A 15,029-nucleotide genomic window follows, 5' to 3' on the forward strand; every position below is an offset into this window, starting at 1 on the left:
TTGAATGTCGTCATCCTAGATTGACGTTCATGCATAATGTCTGGTAAACTCAAGTAATTTATTGACGATTTATCATTTGATTATTTTTATTTCACCACGGTCATTTTCTGCACACGAGGGCTAATTAGACCAGGACCTACAATTTATTGCCGATTCCAAACGACAACCTTTTTTTATACTCACCCAGAGATAGGTGCGCTAACTCCTTGTTCGCCTGTGTCAGGAAAGTTTTTGATAAGGTACTAACCGGGTGTCGAACTCGCAACACTTCTAAATATCCTTTGGTACTTTAGGCGAGTATCTTATCGACCTGGGATACCACGCCCTAACGATTTGTCATAACTCAATATGACCAGGGATGTCTTAAAATTCCAAGTTTTTGATATATCAGCAAAATTGATCAAACTTACTAAAATGTGGTCAGTAATTATGCATATACTCACTGGATTCATAATATTTATAGTAAAGTCTTTATAACGATTTTAATATTTACCATATAATGATGTTACTTTCTGGTCCCGATGCACTTTTCATGTGGAGTTAGATATCCATCCATAACGATAGCTCCCTTTTATATATTACACTAATATCCGGCGCTTCTCTGGTTTTCTTCAATTACTGGGAGGATTGAAAAGTGACAAACCATTGTAAAGGAATAAACTGTTATACATAATACTGACAGCATCAAAGAAGTGACAAACCATTGTAAAGGCATGTGCATTTCTGAAACGCATTGTTTGGGAGCCACGGTAACCAGTGAAAACATTCCGACAGTGATTGTTGGGACCCATTGTTATCCCATGGTTTTTTGCCCATTTTGGGCATTTGCGCAGCTCCTATGAACTTTTAAAGTAACCTGTGGTTCAATCCCGGTACCGTTTGATATAAGTGCAAAACTAGGCGACGATCGGTCTAAAATTGTAGATTTGTATAAAAAACAAATATACACATACATACAAAAATACACTTTCACATTCATATATAAAAGATTCCTCTTGTGAATAATCGTTATATAGTCATTTCTCTCACTATATAAAATTTATTTTCTGTGTTTATGTTCTCGATATAGAGAATCAATTTTAGACTAATCACTGACTAATTTCACATGTATACACAGCAACCAAGAAAAACGGGGAAACCGTAAATATTTGGCAGAAGTGTGTATAAGAAATCTCCTTTGGGAACGAAATTTTTAGCAAAAAGGGGTTTCCTTAGGTCGGCGTTACACTACAAATGTTTTGTTAACCCCTTTGCTTACAAGAGAATTGGCAAGAAGTTCGGATGCTCTCTATTCGACGAATCAGCAATAAATATACAGGGTGATCAGCGAATAAGCCCTTATTTCAAAATTAAATATCTCTACAACAAAGATCAATAGAATTATATGGTAAACGGTACGTTTATTAGCAAAACTGTAAGAATGTTGTACAGAAATTGCGAAAATTTAGTTACGAAAACTGTTAACAGATGGCGCTGTAATCGGAATGATACCTATAAATCTCCTTTAAAACGTGCTTCGAAGTCACTTCTCATTTTAACACTAACATCTAAGGTTGTGCCGTCATTTTACCTGCGAAAATGTGTTAACGCCAAGAACCATATCTTCATCGAAAATTCTTCTTTTCCTGGATTTGTCAAAAAATATGAAAATGTTTTTAAAAGAAAATATTAAAAAAAAACAAAAAAACTTTCCCCTCTCATACATGCACTTCACATTTATACATACACCACTCTCTTGTCTATCTCTTCATCAGGGGGACGCGACGGGCCCCCAGCCCTTATGGGGATAGATGGCCCGCACAAGGGCCAGTTAATCTCCGAAAAATTTCTGTTCTGGTTCGAAGTCTAAAGCGATCAGTACGACTGTTGGATAGTGAAAAGAGGCTAGCGTGTAGAAATTGAAATAATGTATTCCATTGAACAACGTGTTTTTTTGGTACTGGAATATCACAGATTAGAACACAGTCCTACGGCAACAAGGCGCAGTTTTCAAAACCGATTCAATGTTTCAGTTGGACCCGATGCGAAAACCATTCGCATGCTCTTCGCAAAATTCGAACGGACTGGCAGCGTGGATGATGATTGAAAGGGAAATGTTGGGCTTAGGCAAACTGTAGTCATTCCTGAAAATGCAGCCAAAGTTTCTGGAATTGTTCAGCAAAATCCTAGGAAAAGCATCCGAAGAATTGCATCAGAGACTGGTTTGAAGTACACGAGCACGCAAAAAATATTGAGAAATAGCCTACGGATGTTTCCATACAAAATCCAAAGTCATCAGGCCATACCCATGAAAGCTGTTCGACAATGGGTTGACTTTGCGAATCAGATTCTCACAATGATCGACAACGAAGGATTTGATGTGCGCTGCATCTGGTTCACAGATGAAGCACATTTTCACTTGAATAGATTCGTAAATAAACAAAATTGGAGATTTTGGGGTTCCGAAAATCCTCATTTGTGTGAAGAGAAACCACTGCATTCGCCTAAAGTTACTGCACGGGCTGCGGTATGCGCCAGAGGCATTATCGGCCCCTTCTCCGTGCGAGAAACGATTACTACTTAACGTTACGTTACAATTTTGGAACAATTTGTCAGCACACATCTAGCGTTGGAGGATCGACCACATCGAACAGATAAAGTTTTTCGCTTTCTTCATGAATACTTTGGGAATAGAGTAATTGCGTTAGATTATCCGAAATTTACTGACACAGGAATAGATTGGCCTCCATATTCTCCCGATCTGACTCCTTGTGACTTCTTTCTGAGGGGCGCATTGAAAGACACTGTCTATCGAAACAATCCCGCTACTCTGGATGAGCTTGAATCGTTGATTGGTGTTGCATGTGATTCCATTTCCGTTGAGACATTGCAAGACGTGATGTCGAATTTCATTGTTCGTTTACGCCACCTCATTGTTGCGAGCGGTGAACATTTTGAAAAAATTGTGTTCTGATTGCAAAGACTGCTTGACTTTATTATTTTTTTTGTTTTAGACTCCTTTCAGAGAAAGAGTTTTCAGTGGCATCTATTAACAGTTTTTGTAACTAAATTTTCGAAATTTCTGTACAACATTCTTACAGTTTTGCTAATAAATGTACCGTTTACCGCATAATTCTATTGATCTTTGTTGTAGAGATATTTAATTTTGAAATAAGGGCTTATTCCCTGATCACCCTGTATTAACCTTGTCCTAACCTAACCGCATGTTAGAAAAAGGGAAGGAAAAAAAAAGGAAAGGACAAAAAAGTATAATAATAAGGTGATAAGAATGTACCAAGTTAGATTTCTTTTCACCCTACCTGTTCTCTTTCACTCATTTATAAGAGAGATGCATCATATGTGAGGAAAAGAATCATTATCAGGGTATACAAAAAATCAAAAAGAACAAAAAAAAATGTTGTAAGGTTGCAACAAAGCTTTGGGATAATCAGGAGAGAGGAAAGAAAACAGAGTGAACTCTTGTTTGAAAATTCATTTCACTTTCGTTTGGACGCAATATTACGTCCTAAAGTGGATAAAGCTGGAAAAATGCAATCAATAAGCGTGTCAGTTATATTCTGGCGAATGTAACCAATATGCTTATTAGGTGGTTTTTTTTTTCAAGTTTCGCAAAAGATCTATCAAATTTTTATAGTGTAATCCCGGTTATACAAGTTAAAATACGGTATATCTCACGACAAGAAAAAAAAATTCTACAAGAAAATATAGTCGATTCATTGTATTTCTCCGACTGCCATTTTCAAGCTAATTTTTTTCTTTTATGTCTGTCTCAGTTGAATTTGTAGCTCTTTCTACCTTTTTTTTTTCCTTCTAGATTTCCAACCACTTTATTTCGAAAGTCAAGATCGTTTCCTTCTCCTGAAAAAATAAAATTTAAGAAAGAACTGTTACTTTCAATGCTCGTCTTTTTCATTTTACTGTTTACCGTTACGCTTGTCGCTATTTGCCTTCTAACTTTACAGCCTTTGCTTTTGCCCCCTTTTCCCCCCCCCCCTTCAATTTTCTTCCAACTTGTACAGTGAAGTAAAAGCATGGCTGGCTCTTACCATTTCTCCATCTACCATTTTATCGATCTCGTGCTTCTCGTTTACAGAGCATGCGTCCATCTCTCCATCCATTTTTTTTTTCTCTATTATTATTTTGTTTTCCTGTTTTTTTTTTAACTGCGTCGTTTCTCAGATATTTCGCTTCCTACTTATATAGCACAGCATCAGCCTGTCTCTGTGTTTGAGAAAAAATGTTCTCCCGACATTGGAAAAACAAGAATTTGATGTGGTGAAGAATTTTCTGGAAATAAAACTGCTATTGATTTTTTCTTTTTTTTGTGAAAAAGAAGAAAATGAAGTCATGAATTTTTTTATTATTATTATTGGCAGTGTGTGTGTGTGGAATTTCAATTACAATATATTATTTTTCTTAAATTATGGTGACAGGGGACTTTTGAATTGAAAATAAAACGAGGCGCTGAAATTCAATTTCGCACGAGAAATATTGTTGTCCTTGAAGCGATGATGAATGCTAAGTATGGGGGGTAAACGATCTAAAGTTGTTTCATAAACAGCAGTTATTGTTTTCCAACGGTGATTATTGCCTATAAGCATCAATAATTCTTCTGCAGCGTTTTTTATGGTGCGCGTAGTTTCTTTGGGCGATGGTAGTTAATCCATGCGTAAACATGGAACTGCAATGCTGTATTCAAATATTTATGCTTTGAAGTTCTCAATATTATAAAAAATGATAATTCGATTCGCTTCGTTGCCTATTTAAAGAAATATAATAATTTTTGACAAAATAATTTTTTTATTTCAAAAATTATCGGTAATGATATGAATAATGTTCAAGTTATCAGTATTTTAACTACACTGTAACACTACTACTACTTAACTTCTCATGCACCTCGTCCTAACTCCTGTGTGGAACTTCTAACGAATTGGTACAAGTTGGAAAATGCGTGTATGCGTTGTGAACATAAACAAGTTTGTTTTTGTGTAATGCTTGTCATGTGTAGTGCTGAAATCTGCCATCAATTTTTCCAATTATAAGTGAAATGTAATGATTGAATAATTGTACCATTGTGTGTGTGTACGCCTTGTTGCTTGCACAAGGGGACATTTCCACTTTTGCTAAATCTACTGCAGAAGTGAAAAACCTTTTTTTTTCCGGAATGGACTGCTTTACAAAAGTATAAAATAGCCCAACAGGTAGCATAAGGGAATGGTGTAAGAATAATAATAATGTCATTTCCATCCTACAACTATACAACAAATTTCTGACCCAATTGGCTTTCGAACTTGGCTTGAATCTTGCAATTTCGTATCTATGATTAGCATTGTGTTCAAATTACAGTATCGAATTGAATTTTATGGAGCATGAATTTCCTCCATAACGCTCGTAGTATATGTGAGGCATTTAGGAATTTTTCTGTTTTGATGTCAAGATTGAGAATTGATGATTATTTCAGATTGATGTGCTTTCAAGAATTGCAATGCATGATCTCAATGCAAGTGCTTAGATGCAAATTATTCAAAAAATACATCGCCGAGAGCTTATACCATAAATATTGTACATTTAATTTCTTTGATGCAAAAAAGTTATAATAAAAGTCAATGCAGTAGACTCTTGACTATCCGGCCTCCGTACTATTCCAGCCTAGTTAAGTAACAATAACAATAATTCTCTGTGAACACATGGCCCATTTTTGATTTACGGGTGCCATGGGTAGGAAAAAAAGCAGACATTACGAGTCCTCAACTTGGGGAAAACTATTTGGTTTTTCAACAAAGATATTTTGTTTGAATTTGAAGCTCGAAATTAGTGAAGGCTTATGCAGAAATCAGGTCCAGCTCGGACAGTCCCTAATGTTTCGAGAATTTTTATTCTTTGTGTGAGTGGCGGGCAAATGAACTTCCTTAGTTTAACGTTCGTTATTCGAAATGTTCCGTTTTTGTACATAAGACTTTATGGTCACTTTTGAAAATATGGCAATGCATGAAATCAATAGGCTTTCTGGATCGTGTTGTTAAAGGTCTGTCTGCTCTTCCTGGAGAGACTTTCAATTGGGTGATCGGCTCGTACTCACGCCTTAAAGTAGGTAAATCGAGAAAACCAACTTCATCTGACTACCACTGTCCCGCCAACGGAGTTCGAAGAAAATATACATAGGTGAAAAAATGAGGCCACTTCCCAATCACGATGAAATTATTGATGAGAAGAACCCTCTTGTGTACGTTTCATACATTTCTTACATTTGTAAATTACCCGCTACCCTGATTCGTAACAAATTGTTTTACGCTATATCTAAAAAAGTAATATACGTCAAAAACAATGGTATCACCAGATGCACATTACAAGGACAAATCCAATGATATATCACTTGAGTTTTTTTAAATAATAACGTGATCCTCACGTATTGCCAAGGGATCAATATGATTCGTCCAGGGAATTCGTTAGTGTTAGTAAACATTTATGCCCGAACCCAGACCTGCACAGTCAGAGATTAGCTCCCTAACCACTGGACTTCCAGGCGGTTTTAATATGACTTCCCGTCTGGGCACCAGGATCGCTGCCCTGATTCGTAAAAAATTACGAAGTACGAAAGTCTGAATAACCAAGCGGAGATTGAGATGTAGTTCGGAAAGAGAATTCACATTCCTCTGTGGTGGGGGAAAAGACTCGTCTCTCCCCCACTGTCTCGCTTTCTATCCAGGCGTTCATACTTCGTATGAACAGCAGAGAGTGAGTGACATCGTTTCCCCTCTATATGTCGCCATCTGGGGGCTAACGCCGTAAGAGCTATTAGTTGAGCTGGGAGGCGTCCATGCGCAGTCCCGTTCAGCATTCACACATATGCTCTAAGGAAAGAAAATGTCTGTCCTCTGTAGCTCAATGGTTAGATTACTCGCTCGGACAGTGAGAGATTGGTGATTTGATTACCCACAGAGGAATGTGAATTTTCTTTCCGAACTACATCTCAATCTCCGCTTGGTTATTCGGGCTTTCGTAATTCGTATGAACAGCGGAGAGCGACATCGTTTATCTCTATCGTAACAAACTGTTTTCCGCTATATCTCGAGCAGTTCACAACGAAAATAGACTCCATCGGTATCGTTTGTTAGCTATTCCAAGTACAAAGCCGATGGCAATGAACCTACGATAAGTACCTACCACGCGAGATTCAAGACACAAAAAACGCATTCACGTCAGAACTTACGACCATGTCTCTCTCTATGACACAGAATCTTTTCTTTACCCCTATTTTTAATTCTCAAGAAAATCTACATTTGTGGAACAATGAGGCCACTTCCCAATCACGACGAAATTTTTGATGAGAAATACCACTGTACGTTTCATAAATTTTTATACTTGTAAATTTCCGCTGCCCTGATTCGTAACAAATTGTTTTACGCTATCTCTCAACAAATACGCAACGCACGTCAAAAGCAATGGTATCTCATCACCAGAGATGCACATTACAAAGAAAAATCCAATGTGCTATCATTCCAGTTTTAATATGACTTCCCGTGTTTGGGCACCAGGATCGCTGCCCTGATTCGTAACAAAATTGTTTCCCCGCTATATCTCGAGCAGTTCACAACTGAAATACACGCCATCGGTATCGTTTGTTAGCTATTCCAACCACAAAGCCGATGATAATCAACCTACCATAAGTACCTACCTACCACGCGAGATTCAAGACACAAAAAAAACCGCATTCACGTCAAAACTTGCGGCCGTGTGTGTGTCGATGACGCAGCCTATTCTAATTTAAAATTTTTTTTTTTCATTTCATTTGATACTCGCGATCACCAGCTAAAGTATTCTTTTCCTAATCGAAAGAAAAAAAAAAAACATTAGTGGAGACCAACTGCCAAAGATAACGAGATGATGGCAGATTCCGACGAAAGAACGGGTTGGATGCTTGGCAGCGGATGCTCACATATGAATATGATGCAAAAAATAAAGCACACACACACACACAAAAAAAGAAGATTCTCAGAGGCAGGGAGACCGGAATATCGGAGTCAGAGGGTAGACGGAGAGAGATGAAATAAGAGGGTCGGGAATAACCCGGAAAAACTACGCACGCGTATTGAAGAGCTTCTTCATGCCGCCGACGACCGACGCCCCCCCCTTTTTCATCATCATCAACACCAGCCATTTGCTTTTTGACAAGAGTCGGAACGCTCTTTTCTGGCGCGCGCGCGTTTCCATTCCTCGTATATATAACCACATTCACACACATATATATATAAATATATATATATATACACACACACCCTGGGATTTAGTTATTTTCCTCCCTTTTTATAAAAAAAAAAATCCAGTTTTTCCCCTATTTCCTAAAAAAAAAAATAACTAAATTTAGAGAAGAAAAAATAATTTCAGAAAGTAGGAAAAAAGAGAAAAAAAAGTCTTCCATATATATATATATATATAATTATAAAATTTTAATATACAGTATATATATATATATATATATATATAAATTTCAAATTTATACATTTCTCTCGGAAAATACAGAACAATCAAGTAGAGGAAGGAAAAATTTTCTAGAATTTTTCCAGCTAAATTCACGACGGATCTCAAGCTGACGGATATTAAGGTAAGGCAATTTTTTTTAGACAAAAATTGATTTTTTTTGTTCTGTAAATTTTTTTTTTTTTTAAATTTTTTTCCCTGCTTTTCTTCCCTCTTGTATAATCTAAAATGGCGGCACGTGAAGTTGTCTCGACTTCGAAATTTTGGTATTTTGCCAGAGAAAAATTAGAGTTCTCCATTTTTTTTTTTTTAAATTCTACTCTTTCTTCCTTTCATCCTTACGTCAAGATGTTTCTCACTTATCTTTTCTAACTTCTTATTTATTTTATTTTGTTTTAGTATATGTGTGTAATGAGTTCTGTGTTGTTTTACTTGAAAAGTATTTTAGTTAATCCTCACTCTCTCGAGAGGGAGCATCCAGTGTGGATTCTACATCCATATTGTGGTTAGGTTGAGCTTTTTCTTAAAGGAATATGTATCTGTTATGGGAGAGGTCAATTCCAAAGACGTCGTTGTTACAAATAGTCGTGGTTCATTCGACTAGATCTCTTACCGTTGTAAAAATAATGATAACGGTGTGATGATGCGTAATTATTTCCAGACTTTGATGAAAGAGAATGTACATGTATTTTTGTGAGTATTTTTGATATTGATATCGCATCATATTTCATCATAAAATGCATCTATAATTATTTATAAATACAGTGAAACCTCGATATAATGATACTCGATGTAACGATAAATCCCTGTACAACAATATTGTTTCGAATCCTGTTTGGTATTGCTTATAGTCTAATGTTGAAATCATCTCGATGCAACGATATCATTTACTATGACAAATTCCTCTATAACGATCTTTTTTTATTTTTGAAAAGGTTTTTGGAATCGCTTAAAAAACGATATTTTTTTTACATTTTACTAAAAATCTTTTTAAATTTAATTTTGTCAGTCGTTTTCGTTCTTCCAAAGGAACCTATCACCATATAACATCGATATTTTATACCGAAGGATCACCAAAAGCTAAAGGAATTTATCAGTTCCGCTACTTTCTGTGTAAGTCATGAAAGTGCGATGCAGTATACTTCTTTGCAGGGGCAATACATCCAAAAGTGAATTTTATTGATAAACTATATAATCAATTACAATTTTTGGCGGTGAATAAATACATAAAAACACATTTGTGGGTGGCATTAACACTGCCAATGTAGAAAAGATGACAGCAGTAGCATAAATTTGGCCACACGTAAGGATAATGGTGCTCCCGATAAATCGATAATCCCTCTACAACGATATTTTTTTTTTGGTACGCAGAATATCATTATATCGAGGTTTCACTGTAACAGTTATGGAATCACCGTGTAGTTTCTATCTAATAACATTTTTGATATTCTACTTGTCACATTTACCATTGACGTATCAAGTGATTGTTAGATAAGTAAAATAATTCAGCTCACATGGAAGATGAAGCGAAACCCCCTCCCCCCCTCTGAATTTTGAACTTTAAGTGCTGCCCTCTGATTAAAGCTCCCAAAGTTCGCGTTCACCATATTCCTAACTAAAAACTTAAACAATCCTTTAAGTCAGGACTTAACTCCCCGAGGTTAAGAAAAAAAAAATTCTACAGTGACCAGCAACCACCACACAACTGTGGCACCATGGTATGAAAGGGTTAAAGCGTTTTTTCATGACGATTTTTTGAAAACATTATAAGTGGGATCCACTTTATATAATAAAATGAATATTATATTCCATGTGATTGGAACTTATGTTATTTAAAGGTGAATTCTTGATGCATAAGTTTCAAATATCCAGAATAAATATTTATGTCCGTATACGATTGCTTCTCACACACCAGTGTCCGGAAAGGAATAAAAATTTATGTAAATTGTGAGCATAAAACGAAATTTTTGCTGTAATCGGGAACTCCCACAAAAATGATTATTGAGAAAAAATATAAATTAATCATACCCTCTTCCATGGCCCCGCATCCTGCAGCAGGGCTCCCTGGGCTGGGTTCTTTGGCCAACCTCAAAGCCAAACTTTCCGTGAACCCTTTTATAATGAATTTTTGTTTGAAAAACCCCCAGAAAATAATAGGAATCGTCTCTGGCCCCTGAGACAGGGAAAATGCCACCCCCTCCCCTAACCAGAAAAATGTCAATTAGTAAAATTTTGCACCTATGTTGTTTATATACCAAAAAGAAATTCACCTTGTAACAATTGAGTGAAAATCAGCTGATATTATTGAAATTATCGATTTTGCCATTTTTTTAAAGTTCTGAAATTTTCAAGACGTATAGTTTTAGCTCTTGAAAAAAAGTGGCAAAATTCAAGAATTTCAATCATTGATATCACAGCGAATTTTTATAAATTCGACTAATATTTTGGTTAGAGTGATAGGTAATTTATAATTGTACTGGCTGGAGTTTTGGCAGCATCTGGGAAAAATAGTGAAATTGTGTAAATATTGGTAAATACATGACAAACCGATAGATTAAAATAGATGCAGGGTAGTTATAAATAAACTGACACTCTCAGATGCATGTAGTACCCATTCTGATGTAGGTATGTTGATGAAGCTGAGTATATTATATGGGATACATGGACCACATGGGGGGAAAATAAAGATTCAATAAAAAGTAGTTCAATTTTTGAACACCAGGTGAAGAAGTGGCTCTTTTTTATCGCAGTTATGTTTTTCCCATAGTCCAAATAACGGACATACCAAGTTTCAATGAAATACGTCCAATTCAATACAAAGTAGACCTATATTTAGCTGTAGAAAATTTTAATTTCTATATTTTCTCTGATAATCATTTCTATGTGATTTCAACAGATCAATTTCACTCTTTGCTGGTAATTTTTCATATTTTTTATTTGAATTTTTAAATGATTGGACAACAAGTCATTTCTTGTGTAACTCGATGTGTGCTGAACACGAATTTCACAATAAAAAAAAAGCTGGATTGGCTACGGTTTTCTCTGGAATTGAGCATTTAATATACATGTTACGGTAAACATGAAAAATCTTACTATTTGATATACTATACATGATAATTCATACATGTATTGGTCATTATATCGAGGTACGATCATGAAATTTGTTATCATTATATTGGGGTCCGACTATATTCATCACATATACTAGACTCATTTGGAATTTTTTTTTCATGTTTATGAAATTCACCAATTACATTAGGGGTACTATAAAGGCGATAAATTTGAAGTATTATCTCAAATTTACCAACGGCGCTTCAGAATGGGGACACCAGTATCGATTGGTGAGGGACAATGCAAGGCTATGGTGCCGCAGGGAATTTTTCTCTAATAGGGTTGTTAATAAATGGAATAGCTTACCCCCGGAGGTAGTAAATTGTAACACAATTGACACGTTCAAAAAGAAATACGATAAACATGTTGGGGTAAATCGAGAAGCTATCCATACTTAGAATAAGACAACCATAAGTATTCTTTATTGGCATTGTATAATATTTTATCATGTGTATATATTGATTATAATTTTTGTTAATTGCATTTTTAATTGGGTTGCTATATTTTTGAAATATATGACATCCATATTTTTATGGGCATCTTTTTCTCAGCCACCTCGTTGGGTATTTTGCCTGTTGTGGCGTTGTATTTGTATAATAACCGATTCGTCACATTCACTATACATATTATACAAATACAAATACAAATACCACGCCACAACAGGCAAATTGCCCAACGAGGTGGCTGACTTAAGAACATCATGGATACCCGAGCCATTTTCTGGAGGCCCTACCTACTACTGCTACACCACACACAATTAGCATACATATTTAACATACATAGGCCTACATATTATGACACACTACGATGCATTGCAACACAACGTAAATATACAAATACAAGATGAATGCACAGAAAAAAACAACACAAACAGGCAGAAATTTCAGCAATACGTAGAGAAGAACAACATTAATTATACATAAAAACACTACACAAATACATAGAAAAACCTCAAACACACATAGAAAGGCAAAGGAAAATGTATTGCAGCACAATATATAGGTCATTTATAGGCGTCTGACACATACAACGTTTTGCATTGCGCTTGCACTAGACATAAGGAGCATCTTTTACAATTGCCCAACACTAGTTAGCCAGCATTAGGTTGGCCATTTTGCCTGGTAACGCGTTAGTCTAGTCTCTCCTTACCTTGTTTTTTACTACACTATAATGCTCGTAAAGCACTTTTCAACTGTTAACAGGGAGATATCTCAAAAACAAGAGCCAATAAAACTTTTCCATAATGGTATTCGTGTTCAGCAGATCAAAATCATTCGCAACGGTATATTTTCGTCGGACACAGTTTCATTGATGTGTAGGGAATTTTTCATATTTTAATTGAATTTTAAAATTAACCGGAGAATTTCATTTCTTTCGGACAATTTCGGTGAATTATTCGTACACGGGCTTTTCATATCGGAATTTGGAAAATTGCTCCAAGTCACGTCAAAACGAAGAGAGACAGACGCCACGTAAACAATGTAACTAATCGCATGCCTTTGAGCCATTTTTATTGGGGTCCCACAATGTGCTGGGGTTCCCACATTTACCATTTTCAGATAATTCTTGAAATTTATGCACACCTCCTTTAATTATTTTTATGGGATTCAGACGTCTCTCGAAATCATTGTAGGTCCAAATGTGCATGCGTTCAAATGGCCGGGAAAATCGATTCGTCATTTGGCCTTGATCTCAATTGCAGTCAGACTCGGTTATAACGACCTCGGTTTTAACGACACGTTGGCTATAACTTCAATAATTGGTGGGTCTAGACCGCGATGTTCATAGAGAATAGTGAAAATGAAACTTGCTTATAACGTCGATGAAAAGTAACCACCTCGGATATAACGACAAATTATTCGTCACTTTTGTTTCCGTGTTTCAATGGGGGGGGGGGGGAGTCTTACTAAGATAAAAACCTAAGATTACAGCTGATCACATTCAGGGGAATGATCGTCAGTTGTTCTGTTAACATCTAATAAAAAAAAAAGATTGCATATATGATGTTTTCTGACATGCTCATTGATATGACCACCGTACGAACTATTTCTATATTTTATCCTTATCACATTTATCATTGATGTATTAAGTGAACATTGTTAGATAAGCAAAATGATTCAGTTCCCATGGATGACGATGTGAAAATTTCACCTATTTTTATGCACAAATGCTCACGTTTCTTCATTCAAAAGAAAAATTGAAGCATGATAGAACGTATAGGCCTAACTCGGTTGAAATTCCTGACGGTTAAAGTAATAACTGAAATCGATTTGGCAATCCAGGACGAAGATTGCATGCAAATATGGTTCTTAATTATGTCTGAATAATGATTATGTAAATATACAGGGTGGATACTATCGACCGCTCGATGGTTACTTGCGTGATGTCTTATGAAAAACTAACATAGAAAAGTGTTTTCAGTTTTTTTTTTGATTTGACCAAAAATCATGGAGTTATAACGCGTTAAAAATTGATGACGCCAGTTTCGAATCATGCCAAATTCACCAAACGTATAACTTGTTGTTTTAAAGCTGATAGAGCAATGCTACAACCCTGAGTGTAACTAAGGAAGCTAAAGCTGTAAAAAACCAGTCTTCTTTCCTTGTCCTTTCCCTCAACAATTTTTACTTAACCACTTTACGATCAAGGACGTAATATTGCGTCAGAACACCAGTGGAATAAATTAAAATAAGCTCTCTTTGTTTTCTTTCCTCTCTCTCTCCTCATCATCGTAAAGCTTTGTTGTAACCCTATGAAAAAAAATTAGTTCTTTTTATCTCCGTGATGTATCCTTCTACTATATACATTTAAGAGCGAAAGAGAATAATTAGGTGAGGGTGGAAAGAGAAATCTACTATCGTACCTACTCTCCTATCTGTAAGTATTACAGATGAGAGAAATATTATAGTATAATAGATAAGTATATATCTCTTATATACTTATTTATATCATACTGTTTTCCTTTCATTTTTTTTCTACTTTTACTTTTTTCCTTCCTTTTTTCTAACATTCGATTGGATTAGGACAAAATTATCATATTTATCGCCGATTCGTCAAACTGTGATCATCCGAATTTCTTCCGAATCGCTAGTAAGCGAAGGGGAAAAAATAACCACATTTTAGCAAAAAACAGTGTTGATTTTGGGAGAAATATTTTCTAATAGTTTTCGTTTGGCAAACGCTTTACAAATCTGGTGATAAATTCGCCAATATGGTGGGGCAAGGTAACACGTAATATCAAGGTTAACATCACTCTACACGAAAAGGAAGAAGATTACAACAATCATGATAGAAAATAATTGAACTTGACTTCGAACGGGGTTGAATATTTCAGTGCATTTTCATATAGCGGCAACCCACTTCATGGGGGAAATTTTTTTTTTCGTTGGATAAATTTGGTACGTAAGTGACCGTTTGAAAAATGACACGTCACAAAATTT

At 35.7% G+C, this 15,029-nt stretch overlaps 1 protein-coding gene across 12 annotated transcripts in view; it reads left to right on the forward strand.

Annotated features, from left to right (window-relative positions):
* The first annotated feature begins 8,481 nt into the window (after positions 1-8,481).
* Positions 8,482-15,029, forward strand: part of LOC149087955 (ELAV-like protein 4) — a 96,289-nt gene continuing 89,741 nt past the window's right edge. For 5 of the 12 annotated variants that reach the window (XM_089243019.1, XM_089242998.1, XM_089242992.1 and 2 more), the window contains exon 1: positions 8,922-9,171. In XM_089243019.1, coding sequence (XP_089099145.1) covers positions 9,156-9,171 — 16 coding nt within the window. In that variant the 5' untranslated portion in view covers positions 8,922-9,155. Of the gene's footprint in view, positions 8,603-8,921; positions 9,172-15,029 lie in introns of those variants that run through there. The other 7 variants (XM_089242973.1, XM_089243048.1, XM_089243038.1 and 4 more) reach the window with 4 other exon arrangements.

Source organism: Pholcus phalangioides, unplaced genomic scaffold, assembly GCF_987345545.1.
Source record: "Pholcus phalangioides strain wild (caught in Gottingen) unplaced genomic scaffold, Ppha-v1.0 ptg000003l_1, whole genome shotgun sequence".
In the NCBI taxonomy this organism is placed as follows: Eukaryota; Metazoa; Arthropoda; class Arachnida; order Araneae; family Pholcidae; genus Pholcus; species Pholcus phalangioides.